The sequence below is a fragment of the Arvicola amphibius genome, chromosome 5 (assembly GCF_903992535.2).
Source record: "Arvicola amphibius chromosome 5, mArvAmp1.2, whole genome shotgun sequence".
In the NCBI taxonomy this organism is placed as follows: Eukaryota; Metazoa; Chordata; class Mammalia; order Rodentia; family Cricetidae; genus Arvicola; species Arvicola amphibius.
In genome coordinates this window covers 922,327-945,049 of record NC_052051.1, presented here as the reverse complement: position 1 = coordinate 945,049, position 22,723 = coordinate 922,327, and the positions used below count along the sequence as shown (strand labels likewise).

The 22,723-nt window shown below is 55.5% G+C and overlaps 1 protein-coding gene across 1 annotated transcript; it reads right to left on the bottom strand.

The window, feature by feature from the left end:
* Nucleotides 1–1,075: 1,075 nt before the first annotated feature.
* On the bottom strand, nt 1,076–15,714 carry Chrna4 (cholinergic receptor nicotinic alpha 4 subunit). Its single transcript, XM_038330882.1, has 6 exons — nt 15,633–15,714; nt 14,184–14,335; nt 10,498–10,542; nt 9,842–9,951; nt 4,454–5,828; nt 1,076–1,201 (listed from the first exon to the last, which is right to left on the bottom strand). Exons 1-6 carry the CDS (start codon nt 15,712–15,714, stop codon nt 1,076–1,078), a joined length of 1,890 nt encoding a protein of 629 aa, XP_038186810.1.
* Between the last annotated feature and the right edge of the window lie 7,009 nt (nt 15,715–22,723).

The following is a 22,723-nucleotide window of genomic DNA, read 5'->3' as shown; positions in this document are numbered from 1 at the left end:
TTGGGAAGGGGAGGAGGAGCCCTACAACCTAAGTGCAAGGCAGACTGGGTGAGGCACCCATAACCCTTGGCATATGGCCCTCAGGATGATGGATCAGAGAGTCTACTTTGCTTAGAACCCTCTTGGCAGCTCGCCCTATTCCACAACATGGAAGGGGCTTCCCATTATTCCTGCTTGCCTTGAGAGTCCCAGGTCTCTCGTACAAGATGTGCTCAAGCAAGCTGTGGCCTCACCACAGGACCAGGATGAGAAGTTCTACCTTCAGTCTTTTATCCCAGAGAGGAAGAAACATGCAGGGACATCAACAAAGATCCATGAGGGGACCTACAGCCCAGGACCTGGACATGATTTGGCTCCCTTGCAACCCTGAGACTCCCAATGCTCTTGCCCTCCTAGGGTTGCGAGTCCCTAGGAGGCACTCACTATAGAACCCTTGTGACCCTGAGCTGAATGCAGGCCTCCCATGGGGCTTCAGCCTTGCTACCTTAGTTCTGTGAGTGGGGGCCATCCACACGGCACAGAGCTTGGCTTCTTAACAATTCGCCCCAATCTAAACGAAACCGAACTTGCCTGGGCTCAGCTCTGACACCCGTGAGTCAGAGAGCAGCCAAGTCTGTAGGGTTGATGGGGGCACATCATGGGGCAGGGAGAGGGGATGTGGTCAGCAGGGGCACAGTGGGAGTTTCCTGGGTCAGATGAATCCCCCGAGATGAGGGGCTCTGGTTGCTGATGAGGAATGAATTCGTGTGGCCACACAGGACGACAGAGACCAACACTGGATCAGTCTCTGAGACACAAATGAGTGTGTGCTGTCTGCAGGCCAGGAGGTGATTCTCACCTGCTCTGGAGAAATTTTAATGGGGGCTCAGACTGTAACTCTGCCCTGTGCCAGCCCTCAGTTTCTCTAACCAGGCCCGTGGCTGGATTAGAACCAGTGCCAGCTTCTGGCTCCCGAGAAGCAGCATCTCTTCCCTAGGTTTTCATGGCAGGTTTGGAAGATGGGGTAACTGACAAGTGGCATGGCCCTACAGAGACCAGGGAGCCGGGCCAAGCGGGCCTGTCCATTACTGTGTCTCTAGATCATACCAGCCAGCCAAGGGGGCAGGAAGAGGCCCACAGTGCCCAGTAGGCAGACGATGATGAACATCCAGAGGAAGATCCGATCGATGACCATGGCTACGTACTTCCAATCCTCCTTCACCTGCAAACACAGACACGGGCCATGAGATCGCTCAGATCCCACAGGCAGCCAGAGAAACTTCTGGAACCTGGAACTGTGAGTCGCAGCTTCTGCATATTCATCCCATCGGACACACATCTGCACATACCCCTGTGGCAGGTGACAAGTGGGGAAGGAGCACGTAATGTCCAGTGAGAGAATCTGCTGGGGCAGAGCAGCTGCTACAGGACAGAGCCCAGGGAGACATCATACGGGGTGGGTTGGGCATCTACAGAGCCCATATCTGAGGCTGTGTGTGTGGGGTCTTTGAATTTGGACTCATTGGAGCTTTCTGGTAGTTCACACTGCCACAAGAGACTTGGGGTGCATGCTGTATCCCAGCTGGTCTTGCCTGCTTAGCAGGCTACCTACGCTCAAAGGGATGCTGTTTGGGCATGCTTTGGACAAACACAGGGTCCATGACTTCAGGGTGAAGTTTGTTTTAAATTTGCTAAAGCTGGGTAGCACCACTGAGATCGAGTCTACCTTCCCACAGTGCAGATGTCAGAAGTGGATCTCAGGGGCTGGAGAGATGGCTCAGTGGTTAAAAGCACTGGCTACTCTTCAAAAGGTCATGGGTTCAATTCCAAGCATCCACATGGTGGCTCACAACCATCCATAACTCCAGTTTCAGGGGAATCCGACATCCTCTTCTGGGATCTGCTGGCACCAGGTATGCATCCGGTGCACAGATATACATGTAATCAAAACACCCATACCAGATAACATAAAATTTAAGTAACTTTAAAAAGAAAGTGGATCCCAGGGAGATGTCAGCCATGTGTCCTAGACCAGAAGGTAAGGGCTAGGAACAGGCTGGGTAATGGACTGATCACCAAGGCCATCCCACCGTGGCCAAAAGCAAAAGCTTCCCAAAGCAAGGGTTAAGTCCACACCTGCCTCTGGCCTGGCCCTGGCTCTCCACACCCACCTCTTACATGGGCAGCTGCCCACACACTGGGTGGAGGCAATGATACCAGGAGATGTTCCATGGAGGAAGGAGGGTCGGGGACAGTGACCACAAGCACACAAAGCACAGTGTGTACGTCCACCATCTGAGTCCACTTCACTGGACGATGCACGCACACGGGGTGAGAACAGTGCAGATGACTACTGGTTCCTCGGATCCCACGGTGTGAGCTCTTTATGCCGGGGGCTGATGCAAGGAAGCCACTTCCTCAAGCTGTTCCCAGAAGCGAAGACTCAAAGGACTGATGCCTGGGTCTAGCTAGGCCTGGGAACTAGCATGGCATTGAAGACAATTCTCCCTGCAGCTCTAGCCTTGTGCTTCAGGTAGCGTGGCTGTTATACCACCACCCTTACCTTCACCGTCCTGTGAGGGTGTCACTAGTCTAGTAGGGCCTGCGCACATGTGACCACCAGGGAATACGCCACGGCAAGCAGACCCCGAGCGGGCTGAGTTGGAGAAGAGGGCAGAAGCAAGGGCACCTACCTCGTTTTCACAGAGATCACAGGTGTCCTGATGGGCTAAGCCAAAAGTAAACAGACATGTTCACTTTGAAAACTTTAGACCGAACAGATCTTTCCTAAATAAAAACCCCCTCAAAGGGCTCTTCAGAGTAAATGGTGCTTAGTGTCCCTCTGTCCCTTCCTGTGCCTGGGACCAAACCTTCAAAGATGAAACACCACAGTCATGACCTGTTGTCCTGTTCCTACCAAGTCAGAGAGCTTCCCAGGCCCGGAAGCAGGTCAGGCAGCTGCAGTAGGCCAGTGGAGATGGGGGAAGTCAGGAACTCCAGCTACAGGACTATGCTGGGGATGGTTTCAGGAGGATTTCAGTTAAACTCGCCACATCCATCCTCCCTCATGGCCTCACTCCAGTTCATGCCTGGATCTCTTTTTCTACCCAAGAGCTGTAACAAGACATAGCCCCAGAACCAAAATTTCTCTCCAGACAGGTCTCTTAGGTCCAGAATACTCCAGAGACCACCAGAATGACTTCATGAGTCCCTGAGACTCAGTGGGGGTGATTCTAGGAGCAGAGACCCACTCCTGGGATGTAAGGCACCAGCCTCCTTTCTTTCCAGGGCTTAGCAGCTCCAGAAGACAAACCACAGACATCTAGGAGTAGACAACAGGCAAGTCCCAGGTTGGGTAGGAAGATGAGCAGAAGCCAACAAAACCGACATCCCAGGAGGGACAGTGGCAAATGCCAGCTCAGGGCAAGGTCAGTGTAAAGGTCAGATGCCATAGACATTTTAGGTGACACAGCAGAGGTTGGCCAGGACAGGACTTCCCCTGATGACCTCTTCACCCGACCTCTGGCTGAGACTCTGATTCTCACAGGTACAGTCAGATCTGGGAAAACAGCTTGCCTGGCACCAGGACTCCTGCATCTCAGCATCATCTGAGCCCACACTCCAGTCCCGGAGACCCTTACGTGCTACAGTCGGAGAAATGTGAAAGGGGAGATGAACCTACCCACAATGCCCTGGTGGCAAGGGCAGACAGAGCTGGCACTGCTGCTCAGCCCAACAGCTCATTAGAGCTGCACTCTGTGAGAAGTGCGGGAGGCCAACACCTATGGAGCAAGATAACCACTCTTTCTCAGGCCTCTGGAGAGCCACAGCTTGGAGCATGAGAACGCATGGGGGTCGGCTGGCTGAGCACTGGCTTCCTATCTCCAGGTTCCTGAGGGCCTTGCAGCGTGGCAGCATTATGTGCTCACCCCTCCAAGGGACTGATGGAGCGGGTGTGGGGTGTGGTTCCCGGTAGCCCATTCTCTTCTCTATCCCTCTCAACCTTCCTAGTGTTCAGAGGACCACCTTCTACCATAGAAGCTCAAGGCAGACCTGTTCTTGGGCAGCGGCAGCAGAAGCAACAGTTCCACTGAATTTTGGGGAAGACTAGTGTGGGATGAGCCTGTCACCCAGGAATTCCAAGCAGCCAGTAACAGTCTGAAGACTTCAAAGGAAGACCTTCTGAATGTTGGGATGGCAGGTGCTAGAAGCAGCCTCTCAACCACTGCTCGCCAGGGGTCATAAGTCCTGGCACCTGAATGAAGCACCTCAGCTTACTCCCCACTGATAGGGTCTCGCCTAAGCCCAACTCGGCCTAGGGGTCTGTAAGGATGCTAGGCAGAGACCCCATACCCTCAGCTGTGCAGCATTTGTTTGGGCCCTTGGTTTCTGGATCATTTATGGAAAACACTGGACATCACATCCTGTTTGGGCCAGGGGCACCTCCCATGCATAGCCGTTGGCCAGGACTTACCGAGAAGTCTGTGTCTTCTGCCTTGAGGTGGTCTGCAATGTACTGGACACCCTCCACTGCCCGTGTCAGGGCTGGTGACAGGGGGAGGTGCTGGGGGCGTGGTTTGGTGCCTCGGGCCTTGAGCACAGTGACTGGAGACACGGGAGATGGTTCTTTGCATGTGCACTTGCATGGAGAGGCCTGGTCGGACAGTGGAAGCTGGGATGGATGGGCCTTCAGGGAGGCAGGGGAGGCAGTTGGCTGGCTGTCAGCCAGGGAGACAGCGCCATCTCGAGAAACACAGTACTGGATACTCCGAGACCGGCAGCGGATGCCACCCTCTGCCGTTTCCTGGGAGCTGGGCACGTGCTGGACACTCAGGGACCTGGCTTTGTCAAGCGTCGGGACCCTGGTGCTGTTGGGTGCGTGGCAGGGGCCAGGTGATGGACAGGGACTGGTCTTCTTCACCTCTGATATCTGCAAATCAGGGACCTTGTGAGAGGGTGACTTGCATGTAGGCTGGGCTTCAGCTGGAGTGTTCAGAGGGTTGCAGAAAGATGGGGCGGATGACAGGCCTCGGTTTCGAATGTCACTCAAGACGCCGGGCTCACCCTCCGGCTCTGGCCAGAAACGAGGGGCATTGGCCATCTTGTGCATGGACTCGATAAGTCTCCGGCAGTTGTCTTTGACCACAGACGGGCGCTTCATGAAGAGGAGGCGCGGCACGATGTCCAGGAAGACTCTGCGCACCCAGGCAGGCATGGTGTGCGTGCGCGGTGAGCGGTGGTGTACGTTGAGCACGAAGACCGTGATGACGATGGAGAGGGTGACGAAGATCATGGTGAAGAGCAGGTACTCACCAATGAGCGGGATGACCAGCGAGGTGGACGGGATGATCTCCGTGATGAGCAGCAGGAAGACGGTGAGCGAGAGCAGCACCGAGATGCACAGGGTGACCTTCTCGCCACACTCGGAGGGCAGGTAGAAGACCAGCACGGTGAGGCAGGAGATGAGCAGGCACGGGATGATGAGGTTGATGGTGTAGAACAGTGGCAGCCGGCGGATGATGAAGGCGTAGGTGATGTCAGGGTAGATCTCGGCGCAGCATTCATACTTCCTGGTGTTGTAGGTGCCCACGGCATCCACAATGACCCACTCCCCACTCTCCCAGAAGTCCAGCTGGTCCACGCGGCTATGCATGCTCACCAAGTCAATCTTGGCCTTGTCATAGGTCCAGGACCCAAACTTCATGGTACAGTTCTGCTGGTCGAAGGGGAAGAAGGTGACATCGATGCTGCAGGAGCTCTTATAGATGGCCGGGGGTGTCCACTGTACCCGCCCATCATAGAACAGGTGGGCTTTGGTCAGGTGGGTGACTGCAAAGTCCCCGTCCGCACTGGCAGGAAGAGGGAGAGAGAGCAATGAGGTCTGCCCATCCCTACACCACACCCACAGACATTCTTGTAGAGAAAGGCTCACAGCCTGACCAACAGCCCCAACAGCTACCATGAAGAGTGCAGGATTATGTATAGTGGTCATGTGGTCTGGGCCATCACTCACCTGTGTGCTTCAGCTTATCACCCCAGAAGAGTCAGGTGCCATGTGGTCCCGAGACCATGGTGCTCACCCAGTGAGCGGAGTTACTGTTACAGCTCTTATCCACTATCATGAGGGGTTTGGGGTGGAACCAAACTCCTGGCTTCTCTCCTGAACACCCACTGCCCCGTGAATTTGCATCTGTACCTTCTCCATGCAGAGGGGCCTGGGTCACCTCTGTGCCTTTGAGGACTGAGGCACCATGGAAGTTTCTCCTTGGATTATAATGGTTATCACCTGAGCACCTCATGCACTGAGGGGAGGTGCAGGTGCTTGTCTCCTTCAGTTCAGGAGCTCACAACTGGCCCCGGCAGGTGCTATGGATATCCCCTTGATCCCTGCAGGACCAAGCCCACTGCGTATGAAGCATGTGTCTGCAGGAACAGGACAAGTGGGCCCAGAGGCCTGATTCAGAAGAATGGATGCCTGCTGGACCCAGGAGCGCAGGGAGTGGGACAAGCAAGATTTCCTCCTCATCACCTATGAAAAAGGAAGTCTCATACCAAGCAGCTTCTCATAGGGCCCTGGTGAACAGATAATCTTGCTGGGCCAGCAGACCTCTCTGCCCATCTCATCCATATGGAGGTAGTGCAGAGCTGCTCAAGGTGCCTTCCAGGACAAGTACCCCTCTGAATTTCCCCCTGGACAGGGCTCACACTCAGGATAGATGTCCTCTCCTTTCCTTTGGCCCCAAGAATTTGGAGGCCCCCTCTCTATAGGCTATGGTACACGGGCTGGGTGAGGACTCCAGTTGCCTCATCCAGGTTCTAGTGCCTGACTATTGGCTTCTTGCCTCTCTCTCTGCCTTGAGGGATGTTTGCCAGGTTGGGCAGTGGAGCATGGGTCTTCTGTCCTTCAAGCCTCTTCTCTTGGCCAGAATTCCAGCCTTGACCTCTGGGCTTCACGGACAGTGATGCTGTGCCTCATTTTACCCATTCTTGGGATGTGGTGACACCGGACAACAGCTCCATGAAGCCCTTCTCACCGTGATTACCTCCACAACCCTCCCCAGAACTGCTCGTATTTCATATTTGCCTGTAGAATCCAGGCGGCAGTGTGGCACTCTTCAGCCCTTGGTGTCTCTACACGCCCGGACCATTCGCTTTGGCCCCGGATTAGCATTCAGAGGCCGTCAGAGTCAGCAACAGTGCACTAACCCTTTTGGGCAAACCCTGCCAGCTTCAGCTCAGAAACACTGATGGGAAACCTCGATTTATAGCTAACGAGCTCCCTGAAGCACGATTAAACTTCTCACTAATGGCACCAGCATGAATCACTTTGGTCTCACCACTCATAAAACAATGTAGCCCTGAGCCACAGGCTCCAGAACCTTCTGATTTCCCAAGTGCCCAGCCCCATCTGTCCATCCCTTCTCCCACCTCCATTCACGGGCCCAGCTCATTGGCTAGTGCCCTCCAAGGTTCTTAGGCAGAGAAATCCAGGTCCCCCGAATTTCATCAGCCAACTGGCCCTCCTTCCCTGAACAGCTTCTCAAGTCCTGACCAGAGCCCCTGGTGGCCACCTGGAACCCTTCGTGGTTGGTCCTTTCTTCATTAAAAAATCACCTGTAGCACCATCCACAAGGTCCAGAAGACCTGAGCCTTCCATGATCTCAGTGGGTGCCAAGCCTGGGCCCTCCTACATGTTAACTCATCCTGGGTCAATGCTACTGGTTTTCTCTGGCACAGCTGTGCTACATATGGAAAACATGGGAAAAGCTGCTCTCAACATGCACCCCAATAAGGCTTCAGGCTGCACACATGCACCCCAATAAGGCTTCAGGCTGCACACATGCACCCCAATAAGGCTTCAGGATGCACACATGCACCCCAATAAGGCTTCAGGATGCACACATGCACCCCAATAAGGCTCCAGGCTGCACAGTGCACAGCCTGGTTTCTACAGAAGCCAAGGTTCCCTCCGGGCACACGGGGGTGGATCTCACAGCATATTTCAGGCCGTGTGGAACCAGGCTTGGGTTGGTTCCCTTCTCGCAGTCCCATCTCTCCAAAAATCAAAGCCTCAGCACTCCAGGCACAAATTTAAATTCCCCCACAGCAAGAGAGTGGATCCTCTGCTTTGACAACTTTCTGCAGAGCAGGCAGGAAAGGCTGCAACCAGCTGGTCGGCAGGGGCCCTCAGGGCTCACTTGAATTAGTGACTCCCATCTGCAGCCTTGGCTGCTGGGTCTGGGTTTCCCACCCTTCAGACACACTGGGGACTTGGCACTCATAGCTCAGGCTGTTGTGGCTCCAACTGTGCTGCTCACCACTCCCTGCTCTCCCCAGCCCGGCCTGGGTCCCCGTGTGAGCTCGGCAGAGCAACTAACTAAGCCTGTGCAGATGGATCCCTCTGAAGTTGCTGTTGTGCTTGTGTTTGCAGACAGGTACCAAGCGTACTCTCTGAGGGAGGAGGTCTCTGAGGGGGGCAATGCAGGCCACCTCCATTAGATTCTGGTTCTGTTTCCATACGACACTCCCACAAAGCCCCAGTTGTGGAGAAAATGACAGCCAAGTCCACAGAGTTCAGCACTCTGTGTAGTAGCTCTGGCTGCTTTGTTCTTCTCATATTAGCCCCAGAGAAAAGGGGGTCTGTCGCTTTGGCATGTGTCCAAGCATGTAGGAGAGAGACAAAGACAACCTGGTAGGAGTGGAGACTTCTGAGTGCCCGTCATCAGGAACCTGGTCCTGGGCTGTTTATCGGCTCCCCCACCTACTCCTCTGCCTACCCAGTACCGCCCAGGGAATCCATGGGTCCAATAGGCTGCCCAGAGTAGATTCAGTACTTGATCTTAGGGCTCAAGGGTGGAACAGGCAGAGTGTGGGTCCCAGAAAGGCCCAGTAGCTAGAAGTCTTCCAGGGATCAAGGTTCAACTGGATAGGTGCAGAAGACAGAGAGCCTTTCTGAGGGAAGAGCAAGGATCACAGACCTTGATGGTTCCTGCCATCTGCTCATTCTTAAACCCACCCATAACACATTTTGGGAAAACACCCACAACTCCTTCTAAAAGCCAAGGATGTGACTAGTACTCTGCTCAATGAAAGAGGAAATAAAATCTCAGTCATTCTTAATCTAATGGGAGCATTTGTAGGTCAGATGGGCACCCCAGGGCCTGGAGGGGGCTGTGGGCAGATGGCTGGGACTAGGGGGTGGAAGGGCTTTCTGTTTGCTTTGTCTGCAAGCTCCATGGGAGCTGGAGTAGCGTATCACCCTGCGTAGACTAAGCTCAGAAATCCAGCTGCTCCTAGCTCAGGTCTCTCTGTAAGGGTCCCCGGGAAAAATAAGTGTGAGGATGCCCGTCTCCTGCCTTCCTGTCACCGCTGACTGCATTTGTCTCTGTGCAGACTTCAGCTTCCAGGAGCCGACGGGATGTGAACTGAGCTTAGGAGCTGAGAGTGTCCGTCGGCTCGGTGCTCAGTGTAGGGCACAGCACAAAGGTGGGACCAAGAAGAGCGGAGGCAAGGTTCTGTGCAAGAGCACCCACTTCTCTTTACCTCTCCATCTACTCCCAAAGTCCCCCGAGTCATTGGCCTTTCAGACTGTGACTTGTACACCGCAGGGGTTAAGAAAACCTGCCTGGGGTGGGACCCGCAGTCACTGCCGTGGGGGTGGGGGCATCCAATCCATTCCCTGCCCTCAGGAGACAGAAGAACCTCACAGCGGGTACCACCCCTCCCCAGCCCCACAATGGGTGCTGGTGGCTACACCCAGCCCCTTGGGTTTCCACTCCCTTTGCCTGGTTCCTCTTTGCTTCCAGCAGCTTCCTAGTCGGGCTGGGTCCTAACCTCACCTGCCAGGGCCCACGAGGCTTACTTGTTGTAGAGTACAATGTCGGGCCTCCAGATGAGCTCGGAGGGGATGCGGATGGAGGTAACATTCTCGTAGTCACCGGGGACCCAGCGCAGCTTGTAGTCATACCACTCCTGAGTGGGGGTGGAGAGCCACGTGTGAGGGGGTATGGGGCGGAGGGTAGAGAGCCACGTGTGAGGGGGGTATGGGGCAGAGGGCAGAGGCGGGGGAGCCGTCCCACTCACCCGCACTCCTGAGAGGGGGTGGAGAGCCACGTGTGAGGGGGGTATGGGACGGAGGGTAGAGAGCCACGTGTGAGGGGGTATGGGGCGGAGGTTAGAGAGCCATGGGAGGGGGGTATGGGGCGGAGGGCAGAGGCAGGGGAGCTCCCCCACTCACCTGCACTCCTGAGAGGGGGTGGAGAGCCACATGTGAGGGGGGTATGGGACAGAGGGTGGAGAGCCACGTGTGAGGGGGTATGGGGCGGAGGGCAGAGGCGGGGGAGCCCTCCCCACTCACCCGCACTCCTGAGAGGGGGTGGAGAGCCACGTGTGAGGGGGTATGGGGCGGAGGGGCAGAGGGTAGAGAGCCGTGTGTGAGGGGAGTTATGGGGCGGAGGGTGGAGAGCCACGTGTGAGGGGTTATGGGTGGGGGGCAGAGGTGGGGAGCCTCCCACTCACCTGCTTCACCCACACATTTGTTGTCATCATCTGGTTCTTCTCATCCTAGGGCACAAGGGAGAAGGGAGCTTGAGGGTCCCCTCAGTGACAGATATGTCCCTGCCTAGATCTACAATCCATAGCTAGCAAAGGCACGGACAAGCCAGGGCCGACCTGCAGCAGAGAAGGAGTGCCTCAGCCCTGAGGGCAACCTAGCCTGGGATGGCAGCCTCAGGGGAGGTAGGATGAGGAGACAAAGACTCTGGAACTTTTCCAGAGAGACATGGGGGATCAGTTCAGCTTCAAATGGACCCCAGGCTCCTTGCAGGCTGAAATATGTCAGCCATGTCCACTCACATGGCTCCGTCCCTCCTCCCTCTGCAGATGGGATCCACGTGTCGCTGTTCCTAAGGCCATCAAAGCCACAGGTTAGGGAGATCTTGATAAAACCACCCTCCAAAGGTGGAGGTCGTGGCAGAGATTCTGGTGGTTTCACCTCAAGGTCACCATACAACAACCAGTCAGACTGAGAAGATGTAGACTACTCTGGGAGGTCTCTTACGGTTGCTGCCCCAAGTTTATTTCCCCTCTGTGCCACAGGAATGGGCCCATCTGGTAAGGAACAGCATGTTGGAGACCCACGTTCTGACCAGTCGGTTCCTAAAGCAGACAGGACCCTTGTGGAGAATGAGCAAGCCTTGGTGTAAGCACAGATGTCTGTGGGGACAGACTGGCAGCCATAGTCACGGTCATACCTTCTAGCCACTCAGCACCCAGGAAGGGTCTGAGACCTCATGCCTAGAGTCTGGGGAACAGCACTGGGCCTTGTCAGAGAGCATCTGCTACTGGGCACCATGCGTCCCAAACCGGACCAACATTTTCTGTCATCAGCCTAAGCCTGACTAACAGACTCCTCCAGGGACCTAACCAAGGAGATTCCCAGGACATCCAGCAAGAAAGTGTCTTCCTCAGAATAGATCATGTTCCTGCCCCCACAAAAATCACTATAGTCTAGAAAATGGGAGGAGGTTGCACCCCCTGAATGCCCAGCCCCAGGCCTGGGTCCTCTCCAGTGCAGTCACCTAGGAAGGTCACCCAGTGGCCTGAGTGAGTCCCCTCCCTGGAAGGACACTGAAGAGAAGGTGGGATGCAGAGCACAGTCCAGCCTGCGGCTTCCTCCTGCTGCTTACATGGGCTAGTCGGCAGCAACCTCATCCCTGCATGACCTTGACCTACACCCAAGGAAGCTGGAAATGGAACACTGCTTGCTTCATCCCACAGGGCCTCCAGAATCATCAGGACAAACTTGACTGTTGCCGGGCTGGGTCTTCTTGCCCTAAGCATCCCTTCCAGCCCCATGTGGCTGTCACACTCCAGGGCCTTTGGATCCCATAGATGTCACAGAGATCTGGAACACATTTCACAAGGACTCAGCATTGGGTTAGGAAAGTGATTCTGTAGCCTTCTCTGCAGTGGGCACTGGGTATAAACTCAAGCAAGGCACGCAGTCCCCCTTACCGGGTGTAGACCCCAGAGAGGCATCTATAGTAGATCTAGTAGCTCACAAAGGGACACAAGCAAGCTGGGCACTAGGATGGGGGCACCTGGATCCCAGGCTCTAGTGGAAGAAAGAGTAGGCCGGACACAAGGCCGACCTTTCTACACAAATGTGGTCATGAACCTTCAACATGTACAGAGCCTGCCTAGAGCCAGCATTCCCCTTTGTAGCAAAGTCAAGGTAGATCCCTGGCAGGGTGCAGGGTGAGCCTTTGGGACATCCTCCAACCAGGCCCAGGAGCTATCTATATGCGTGTGTATACATGTTTACACGTGACCTCAGCTAGATCTAGGACAGAGGTCAGGCCTGGGAGCCAGGTCCCTTGGAGACATTTTGGTGCTGGGTTTGCTCTGAGCCTCAGTGTCTCCCAAGGCAGAGAACGTGAGACTGAGCTCGGCAGGCTTAGACACGCCTGGTGGTAGCAGACCCAGAGCCTTGAGCTGCCGCCAACAGCTGCTTCTGCCAGCCACCACTTTGTAACGGTGTTTGCAAACCTCAGCAAGGATGAGGGGCCTGTGCATCTTACACTGTCCTTGATGTCCCCCAGCCAGGGACACTGCAGGAACCATGCAGGGGCCAAATGCTAGGCTCTCCTGAGGATGAAAATCTGAGTGGCTACCCCTGAATAGAGCCAACTGGCAAGAGTCTCTGTGTCCAATCCCATCAGGCTGGATCCCTGGGATGTTGCTGGCTCTGTCGAAGATGGTATAGCTGCTCTTAGTGCATGTCAGGTAAGCACATGAAAAGGCTGAGAGCCACACATGATAAGTGCCAGCCTCGAGCCAACGCTTCCCCTTGTAGCAGAGAGTGGGGTGGACCTTTAGGACACTCACACTGGGGTATGAACTCAAGCAAGGCAGTAGCCTCTTTCGTGTCCTCCCCTTTACCTTCTATCCCTCCTAGAAGGCTCTGCAGGGGCAGCTCGCTCGCTCTCTCTCTCTCTCTCTCTCTCTCTCCCTCCCTCCCTCCCTCCCTCCCTCCCTCCCTCCCTCCCTCTCTCCCTCCCTTCCTCCCTCTCTCTCTCTCTCCTTGGATCCAGGCTCTGCCCCTGAACCCAGCAAAACCCAGTGTGGAGCTCTCAAGCTTACTAAATCAAGTGGCCTATGGCTGCCCCACTGATGGAGGACTCTCACTGGTTAATAAAGAAACTGCCTTGGCTTTTTGATAGGGCAGGATTTAGATAGGTGGAGTAAACAGAACAGAATGCTGGGAAGAAGGGAAGTTAGTCGGACGCTTCAGGCAATCGCCATGCCTCTCCTCTCTGGGTCAGTTGCCATGAAGCCAGCCACCAGGTCAGATATGCTGAATCTTTCCCTGTAAGACACCACCTTGTGGTACTACACAGATTATTAGAAATGGGTTAAGCAAAATGTGAGAGTTAGTCAATAAGAGGCTGAAACTAATGGGCCACGCAGTGTTTAAAAGAATACAGTTTCAGTGTAATTATTTTGGGGCATAAGCTAGCCAGGCGGCCAGGAGTCGGGTAGCGGAAGGCAGCCCGCTGCCTCATCACTACACCCCACTGGTAAGATTATGCCTTCCCAGCATCCTTCTTCCAGCCAAGACAGAACTCATGCTGGGCCCAGTCTGAAGGGCAGAGCCTTGAGTGGTACCAACCCCTGGCTGCATTCCCTAAAGCCTGGTCCCAACCCATAAGGAACATCTCAGCCTCACATGAGGACAGACTCCTACAGTATACTTCCCTGGGTCAAGACCTCGTCTCTGGTGCTTCCTCCGGGACTCCTTGGGCCCCCAGCCCATGCAGCAGGGGCTACTGCCTAGCTCACACAGCCCCCCCCCCCGAAATCTTCCTGGACCCTCACTGGGAAAATGAACACAGCCAGGTAAAGAGGATCTGTCCGAGATTCACCCAAGCCCGACTTTCCATGTTGGTTGGTACTCCGTGGCCTCTGGGATCAGCCTGAAATCAATGTGCCCCCAGTGTACCACAGTGCCCACTGGAAGGGTGACACTTCCCACAGCTTTCCAATGAAACAGGTCCAGAGCGATGGAGCCCACCTCCCTTCCCCAGTGCTGAGTACCCGCTGAAGCTAGGATGACATTTTTCTGTCAGATGGAGTCTCACGGTAGTACCTCCTACAGCGTGATCCCATTGTCCCATACAACACCAGGTCATCCCCACACCTACCACATCAATGAGTTGAGCAATGGACAGGCCGAAGCGGACAAGGACCACATCTGAGATGTTGGCTACTGGCCGAGACCACTTGTTGTAGCCAGAGAAGAGTCTCTTCAGGAGTCGCTCCTCCGCATGGGCCCGGGTCTCGATGTGGCTGCTAGCTGTGGGGGAGGCAGGAGGTTTAGGGACAGGTGACCACAAAGGGTGCCCCTCCAGCCCCATGCCACCAGTCTTTCTTGCCTTCCAGTTCCTCTTCCACATCACCTTCCACCTTAGGAACCCTGGAAATGCTGTCTTGATTTCCCCAACTCTCCTCAAGGAAGCCTTTCCGGCGCCCTCAGAATGGGTCAGGCCCTCCTGCAACTGACCGCGTGAACACTGAATTGCGTACAACTTCCCTGCAGACAATCACTCTGGATGGAAGTGCCCTATCGCCTGACCGGCAGAGACAAAGGACATGAAGTGACAGCCGCATGGGAATGGGGACAGAAGGTGCATGGAGCAGCAAGGGTGGTGCTTGAGCTGCTGTCCACAGGAGTGGTCCTGCTGCCTGGGTTTTAGTGTCCACCCTGACAACGAATGCAGACCCTCAGGGCCACTAGCGACCGGAGTTCAGGGCAGACGCAAGATGCCCTGGATAAGCGCCACACTGCTGCCTGGAGAGGGTGGTCCCTCATTCCACCAGTCAGCAGCCCATCTGTGTTCTCTCCATCGGTCCCCTATGTGGCTAGGGGGCCTCCCTGTCTCCATTTGCTGGGTTGCTGCATTAAAGAGGGGGTTGGGAAGAGGGAGTGGAGCCTCTGCTGTCTGCTGGCTCCTGCTTACCTGAAAGCAACTCCTCAGGAGGGGTCCTCTAGAGTACCCCCACAGCCTCCTCCCTCAACCTCATTCTTCCTGGTACCTTGGACCAGTAAGGCACAGCCTCACTGCTCAGTGGGGGAGGCCAGGGATTAAATAACCTCCGGAAACCCCTGGATGGGTTAGGGTGAAAGGTGTCCGTTTAAATGAGAGGTGGAGGGAGCCGGCGCGGGAGGGGGGCAGAAAGGATAGGGTGGGAGCTCCAGGGGCAGAGGCCGATCCCCAAACCAGGAGCAGACATGGGGGCGGTCGGCTGAGAGATTTGGCAGGCTGGAACCTCCCTCCCAGGTGGACTCCACCTCTATTCTAGTTGGAGGTTCTGGTTTCAGCTCGGAAAGCAGCCAGACCACCCGCCCCCCGCCTCACCCCCGCCTCCACTCAAACCCCCTCTCCCAGCACTTGGAGGCTGATTCCTTCCTCACTGGCTCAGCTAGCACCGCAGGACGTCGGAGCTGTAGTGGGTGGAGGAGTCTCTGGCTATCCCGTTGCGCGCACCCGCGGCTTGGCACCGCAGCCCGGGGCCTCCTCTCCCCTGGCCCGGGAATCCCAGATGCTAGGACCCGGGAGAAAAAAAAAAACGTTCTGCGTTTTGAAACTTACCAGGCAAGAGGCCGACCCCTAAGAGCAACAGCAGCAGCAGTAGCAGCAGCGGCTGAGGCGCCCGGGGTCCCCAGAGCTCCATGGCGCACCGAACGGGCTCTAGACGCGGGCGGCTCCCAGCTGTGCCGCGCCTCCGCTCCAAGACCCGCGCGCGCCCAACTTCATGCCCCGCGCCGCGGCCGCTCGTCCCCAAGCCGGGCTCCGCAGCTTGTCCCGCGGGGCGCGGCGGCGGGGCGGAAGCTCGAGGTTGTGGGCTCCGCGGCGCGGCCCCGCCCGGACCTGCTGCCTTCAGCCGCCGGAGAGAGGGGAGGAGGGGTAGGGACGGGAGGGAGGAGGAAGCGGGCGGGAGGAGGGGGCGGACCGGGCCCCGAGGGTAGGTGGAGGCCACGCTCGGCCCCGCGTGGGGGTAAAGTTTCCTTGTTCCCCCTGGGGCTCGCGACGTGCCGGGTGGGGTTGGCGACCCCCTGGTCATCCCAGCAACCCTAGCGCCTTCAGGAATCAAACCCCCAACCCCGGTCTCCAGCCCTAAGACTGCTGGGCGCTCATTCAGGAACTGTGCGCGAGAAGAGGGCACCCTGCTTGGCTCTGACTAACTCCATCACTCCACCCCGCCTTAACGCGACTGTTTGCAGTTTGGAAATAATAAGTCTCTCTTTCTCTCGTCTCCTTCTCTAGCCCAGTGTTGAGGGAAAGAACCCACCTTCCATCAGCTGCCACCCTCCTGCTGTACTGCAAGCCCAGGGAGCATCCTGCGCGCCCAGGCCCAGAGGCGCTGTTCTAGTGAGAAGATCCTTGTTACCCGGACCCTGGACCCTGCGTCTCGCAGGACCAGCCCGGTACCAGGGTCCACCTTTGTCCTTTCTGGGAGTGCAGATTCTCGCCCCCCACTCCTGCCCCCGCCAGCCGGGTGGACTGCGCTGGCGCTAAAGCAACTCCCACCCCAACTCTGTGGCAGTGAGTTACTGGCTAAAGAGGACAGGTGCTTGGAGAAAAACCGCTGGGTGCTGGGGATGCCACTAACGAGGTGCTCGGGTCCTGTGGTTCCTAGGGAATGGGGCCCGTCTGAGCAGGAGGTCCTGGGAGAAAGGACTGTGGTTTGTGTGCTTGAGTTTCCCAAGAAAAAAGAAGCCCTGTTACACCACAAAAGCCTGATGTGTCCCAACCTTGCCTTGTCCCACAGACCCCGGAGCCGGCTCTGAGCCCCTAGATGGAGACAATCTTGAAGTTGAAGGCAAAAAGGTGCTGTCTCTGTCCCTGTAGCACATGCCTCCTTTGTCCCCAGGCATGGTGGCTTCGAGGCCGACACCTATCCACAACAGTACAGAAACAGTTTCCATGGCCCAGCTCCTGCTCCCACGACTGTCCTCCTCTTTCCTATCGCTCCACCCTGCCCCCCATCTGTCCCTCTATCTGTGTACCCAGCTCTCTTGCCCTCTGGCCTACAGTGAATACATGTCACACACCCCGTCTGGGACACTCAGACTCCTCCAGGTTACAGAACCATCTGAATATACTTTGTGAGCAGAACCTTCCAAATTATTCTCCTCCTGGGCAGACCACTTCAACAGTGGCCATTGTTCCCCCACTGTGCCCTCCTTGATGCCTGGCCCAAGTATTGAGAATGTGTAGGTACCAGACTCTCACCGTACCCTCCAAGGCCAATTCTTACCATACCTAAGAGGAAATGGCGCAAAAAGATTTAATTCATTTGCTCAAGACCATACTTTCAGTAGTGAGATACCAACACAGCTATTGAACGTCAGGTTGGCACCCTGGCCTCGTGTGACAGTTCTTTGGGTACCCACTCCCTTTCTGCCTGGCGTCTTTCTAGGAGCCAAGGGCAGCCCGATTTGCCCAATAGAATTCCACTCTTTCCACTCTCACCACTAGGGCTATTCCTCCCTTTGGGGTCCTTCTTAATTTGTCCTCATCCACCCCAGTCCCCCAAGGAGTCAGACCTTGGCTCCACACTTCAGGTATTAGCCCCATCCCTCCACTAGCTGGGTGTTTTTAAGTACACCTGTGGCCTTGGACTAAAAATCAGCCTGTGGGCAAAGGCCTGGCGCGGTGGACCCTGAGGAAGCTGGGGAGAGCAAGGCCAATAGGTCCCGTGTGGGAAAACAAAGGGTTCGCCTTCCGTGACCGTGCACAGAGCTAACCCCATCTTCTTTCATTAATGCCAGAAGCCAAAGATGGATGCAGACACAAAGTTGGTGCATGCCTTGGATTCCAGTACTCAGAGGCTGAGACAGGAGGATTGCCACAAATTCAAAGCAAGGCTAGGCTACACAGAGAGTTTGAGGTCAGCCTGGGCTACCATGTGAGATCCTCATACTTATATAGAAGTAGTCAACCACGATTCAGGTCTCCTGGAGCCTCTGCCAACTCCCCTGGAACTCTGATTAGGAGCTGTCATTCAGACATGGCTGTGGAGAAAGGCAGGCAGACCAAAGCTTCTTACTGAATATCTGCTTTCTAGGTTCAGTGATGAGGGCCCTGAGTCCTGCCCCAGGGCAAATCAAAACCTCCTTTGGGGTAAAGCTGCTTTCTCCCAACCTAAGTCCAACCCTGTTTCATCTTTTGGCTGCCTTGAGTTGGGCTTTCTCTGAATGTTGTTTTGGAGTTGGGGGTTGGAGTGGGGTAGGGGATGAACTGAATGAGCCCTCTGAGGCTCCACGAAGAAAACACATAGAAGCAGTGTGGATGTTGTGGTGTTCATGTGTGCTTGGGGATTTGTTTCGTGTACAGGCTTTGGTCCCCACTATCTGAGACTCTCGATAACATCTCAGGTCTGCGGATTCTCCAAGCCCTTTCCAGACAGCTCAGATGTAGAAGCCTCAGACCACAGCTGAGCCAGAGCCTAGCTTAGGCCTGAGTCGGGGGACTGAGAGCTTCTGGGGTAGTTCAGCTCTGTTGCCTGCTCCTCTTCAAAGCTTTGTGCCCAGCCTTCCAGGCTTAGCAGCCTGAGACGGTGGCTCTCACCAGCAGGAGGTCTCTCCTGGGGCAAGAGGCCAGGTGGGGGTCAGCTCCGCCCTCAGGCTCTGCTGACTCAGCCTTGTGGACCACAGCCCTGTGGGCCTCTGCGCCTCACACACATCTGCCTGGCTGGTTGACTTTCCCTGTGGGTTTGCTAATGCAGGAGATAATCAGTCTCACTCATTAATTTGTAGGCCCCTCCTGCTCCACCTGCTCACTAGGAAGCTCTACTGGGGACCCTGGGAATCCTGCACTGAGTACTTACTACAGGCACTAGCTAAGAAAAGCCCAGTTTACAAGTCTGTAGACCACTCTGGGCAGAAGATCAGGGTGACCCCGAGGCCAGAGTCTTGTGTCCTTGAGGGTGGGGGCTGGAGCAAGCCCCTGCACACACCTCCTACCCTAGCTACGTTACTGCCCTTCCAGGATGCTGCCACCTAGCTGGACAGGAGTTCTGCAGATACAGGCCTCCAAGGGGACTTCCCTCCCCCCTCCTTGCCCTCTTTACCCTCCACCCTGTCCCAAGGACATTTCCATGGTAACCATCTGCTGGTATAAACAGGGATTCATAAAAGGACTGTGTCCGCTACACTCGGACTCTATCCCACAGGGATGTGAGTCCAGGAGGGAGACTCTGGGCCTCACACACACAGGCAGGGCTATTAGTATGGATGGGTATGTGTGTTGAATGCAGATGGAGGAATGGATGTATAATGGAGGGAAGTAAATATGGAGGGAGGAAGGAATAAAAGGGAAGAAGGGGATCTCCGCCTCTACGGCCCTGCACTGCCGCTCTGAACCCCACCAGGCTTAAACAGGCTGAGAGTATCTCTGCTTGCTTAGGGCCCATGGGCATGTGGCCAAAGTGAACAGCTGGAGCACAGACTGGGGACCCGAGACTAGGTCTCGGCAGGCAGGAGCAGAGATGCTGGGATCTGGAGGGCTCAGATCCTTTTCTCTCACCATCACCTCTGCTGCAGTGGGTGATCGTGAATACACGGGGCCTGGCTGCATTTCCTGTGTTCCTCTGATCAGAATTCATCCCGACCCCTGGCTGCTTCAGGTGTTCATATCCCAGGACACGAGCAGTCACCCCAGGTTCTAGTCACGTGCTAAAGCAGAGCCGGCAAGCACCAGGGTAGCGGCAGCTCTAAGCCCAGGGGTCCTTGGCACCCCGCAGCCTGGTTCTGGATTAAGGGGACATGTCATCCAGTGTCAGCAGCTGCCAGGATGTTAGCCAGGACCAACTGTGGCTGTGGCTAGCGTTTGAAAGTCCACTTTCCTTGTCTCAGTAACCTCAGGACCTCCTGCTTCGTCTGACTTTCTGTGGGGGCTTCTTTTTGCCGATAGGCCATTGATGTGCAGACCTGGGGCAGTCAGTGCTCTGCCCCTCTCCCCACCCTGGCACCTCTACCCTCAGCACTTAATTGTCTATAATTGTCTATAAACACTGTGAGGAGGACTGCTACTCCGGGGAGCACTGTGGTGATGAACAGGAGTGATCGCCCCGCTGGCTCCAAGTCTTACTGTTGGCCCAGAGACAGCATCATGGCTGGCAGCCAGAGCTGATTTAAAACCGCTCAGCCCCTCCCATGCAGTGACCTCATGTAAGCCATTCACTTCTCCGAGTCTTGGTTTCCTCAGCTGTTGAATGAGGTAGCAACAATCGTGTGTTCTCAGTGCCATGAGGAAGGCAGTAAGGACCAGGTGCCTGGCTTGCCCTTTAACTTCCTGGCAGTTTGGAGCTCTCAGGGAATAATCCCAGTGCCAGCATCTATGATCCATAACTTAGGTGCCTTCAGAGTCTGGGCATGGGGCAGACTAGGTATGACAACCCAAAGAGGTGGCCCTGCTACCTGGCTTTTTCCCCCCACTATATATGGGCCCAGGACTGAGGAGCATTGGCTGTGACCCACATCAGGGACCACAGCTGCTCAGTCCCCATGCCTGGCAACCAGAGCCTCAACCTCTCAATACCTGCTGGTCCCGGTCCTGAGATACAGCTTGGGCCCTGCAACGGATGCTGAGGCAGTGGTGTGGCTCTTTGTGAAGAATTTTGTCCTGACAGGCTGACAAAGGAAAGCTCTTTGTTCCCACCAGCTGGCTGCCAGAAAACAATTCCAGCCAGAGTCCCTCAGATGCTGCCTCTGCCCCTGTGAAGGATGGATGTAGCTCCCACCCTGAGGGGCATGGACAGGAGGACAGGAGGGACAAGCAGCAGTGGCCACAGCTTCCAGGTAGAGGAGGGTGGGGGAGGGGCGGCCACTGAATCACTCTGCACTCGGCAGCTGCAGGGCCAGCCAGGGATTAAGTGACCCTCCAGGGAGAATTCAAGGTTCTTCCGGTAAATTCTCCTCCTTCAGCTCCAACTCACCTTGTCTTATTCCCCCAAGCCTGTCCAGATATATTCCTGTGGTTCCACATGAAGCTGATACCCCGAAACCCCTGAGGTCACCCTGAACACCATGCAGGCCAAACCCGCGTTTCCATATACCAAATTTCCATAGTAGACATGGCTTCCATTTAGATTTCATCGTAGTCATGTGACTCCAGAGTCTGTCTCTCCACACCACGGGACTGTCCTCCTATGATCTCTTGTAAAAGACAGTGTGCACATTCTGGGCTGTAGGTCCATGGGCTTTGTGGGGTGTCTGGCACAGGATATGTGCACATCGTACGTGTTGTAGTCCTCCAGCTGTGTTCCTTAACCCTTGTGACAAGGTGACCTTGCTTGTCTGGTGACTGAGGCTAAGACCCAGCCCCTGCCCTGCTCACTTTTACCTTCATTTCCTTGGAGGGGTTCTGCAGGCAGGGATAGCCCCTATGCTTAGCTTCTCCCTGGATCTGAGTAGGACGCTTACACTAAACAAAAGGTCTTGGAGGCTCAGATCTCTAGGTCCAGAAGATCATTACGTGGAAGATATTTTCCTTGTTAAGCAATTGAAAAAGGGAATCATGGGTGGGGGTAATTTTCCCACCCCTCTGCCTTTGGGTGTCCTTGAGCATCTCTCTCTCTCTCTCTCTCTCTCTCTCTCTCTCTCTCTCTCTCTCTCTCTTTCTCAGTTTTTTGAGACAGGGTTTCTCTGTGGCTTTGGAGCCTATCCTGGAACTAGCTCTTGTAGACCAGGCTGGCCTCAAACGCACCTGCCTCTGCCTCTGCCTCCCGAGTGCTGGGATTAAAGGTGTACGCCACCACCACCCGGCTGTTCTTGGGCATCTCGATATTGGGGATTGGCAACCAAGATTCCAGGGTCTGTTCTGGGCATCCACAGCCTCCAGCTCAGGCATCTATGCCAATCAGTAAACTGAGAGACTGATAGTAAAGTTTAGCCAGGCAGGAGGCTCTTGGCCACCAGTCTCCAACTTGGCTCCTCCTCACTCAGTGCCTCTGTCCAGAACCAGCACAGGACACTGCTTCTTCCTCCCCTCCCTGTTCTCTGGCCTCCTCTCTTACCCACTCACACACCTTCCTTCTCACCGTCCCCAAGGACTGTGCAGGCCACAGCACAGTGTATGAGTGCCCCCTGTGTCCCTGTGGCATCTGGTAAGCCCTCCACCGCTGAGAGGGCTTCCAAGACCCTGTGCAGGAAATTGACTCATCCTAAATAGGATGTTCTAGGGCAGATATGCCTCTCACGGATGTGGATACCCGCTATCCCACAGAGCAGGAGGAACAAAGCTTGCCATGGCCCTCTGAGCGCCTGATGACAGCATCCAGGACTTATGGTGAGGTCCTTATTCAGGTGGGCTGGGTGGAGAAGTGGTCCCATCCTAGCAGTAACTCCAGGGATCTAGGTCGAAAAGGAAGATGAAAGATAGGGAAGCCGCAAGGAATGAGAGGATGGCTTTCAGTGACCGGAATGCAAACCAGGCTGCAGATCCACAGGCAGTGTAGCTTACTGACCAGGATCCAGGTGGATGCCTCCAGGTAAGCATGGTCTTGAGCCTTCCTAGTGCAGCTGGCTGGGGGCGGTGGGACATTGAAATACCATCCTGCCAGCAGGTGTGGGGCAAGTCTCCGCCTGCCCTGGGTCTCTGAACCATCTCAACAGCGCTGTAAGAAAGGTGTCATTTGCATCAGGGAACCCTTGTTTTCCCCTTTCAGTTTCTGTCAT

Coding starts and splice junctions, on each gene's coding strand:
- Chrna4 (XM_038330882.1), bottom strand. CDS start 15,714: ATGGAGCTCTGGGGACCCCGGGCGCCTCAGCCGCTGCTGCTACTGCTG. Junction 10,543..14,183: donor TTGCTCAACTCATTGATGTG/GTAGGTGTGGGG, acceptor CTTGTGCCCTAG/GATGAGAAGAACCAGATGAT. Junction 9,952..10,497: donor CAAATGTGTGGGTGAAGCAG/GTGAGTGGGAGG, acceptor ACCCCCACTCAG/GAGTGGTATGACTACAAGCT.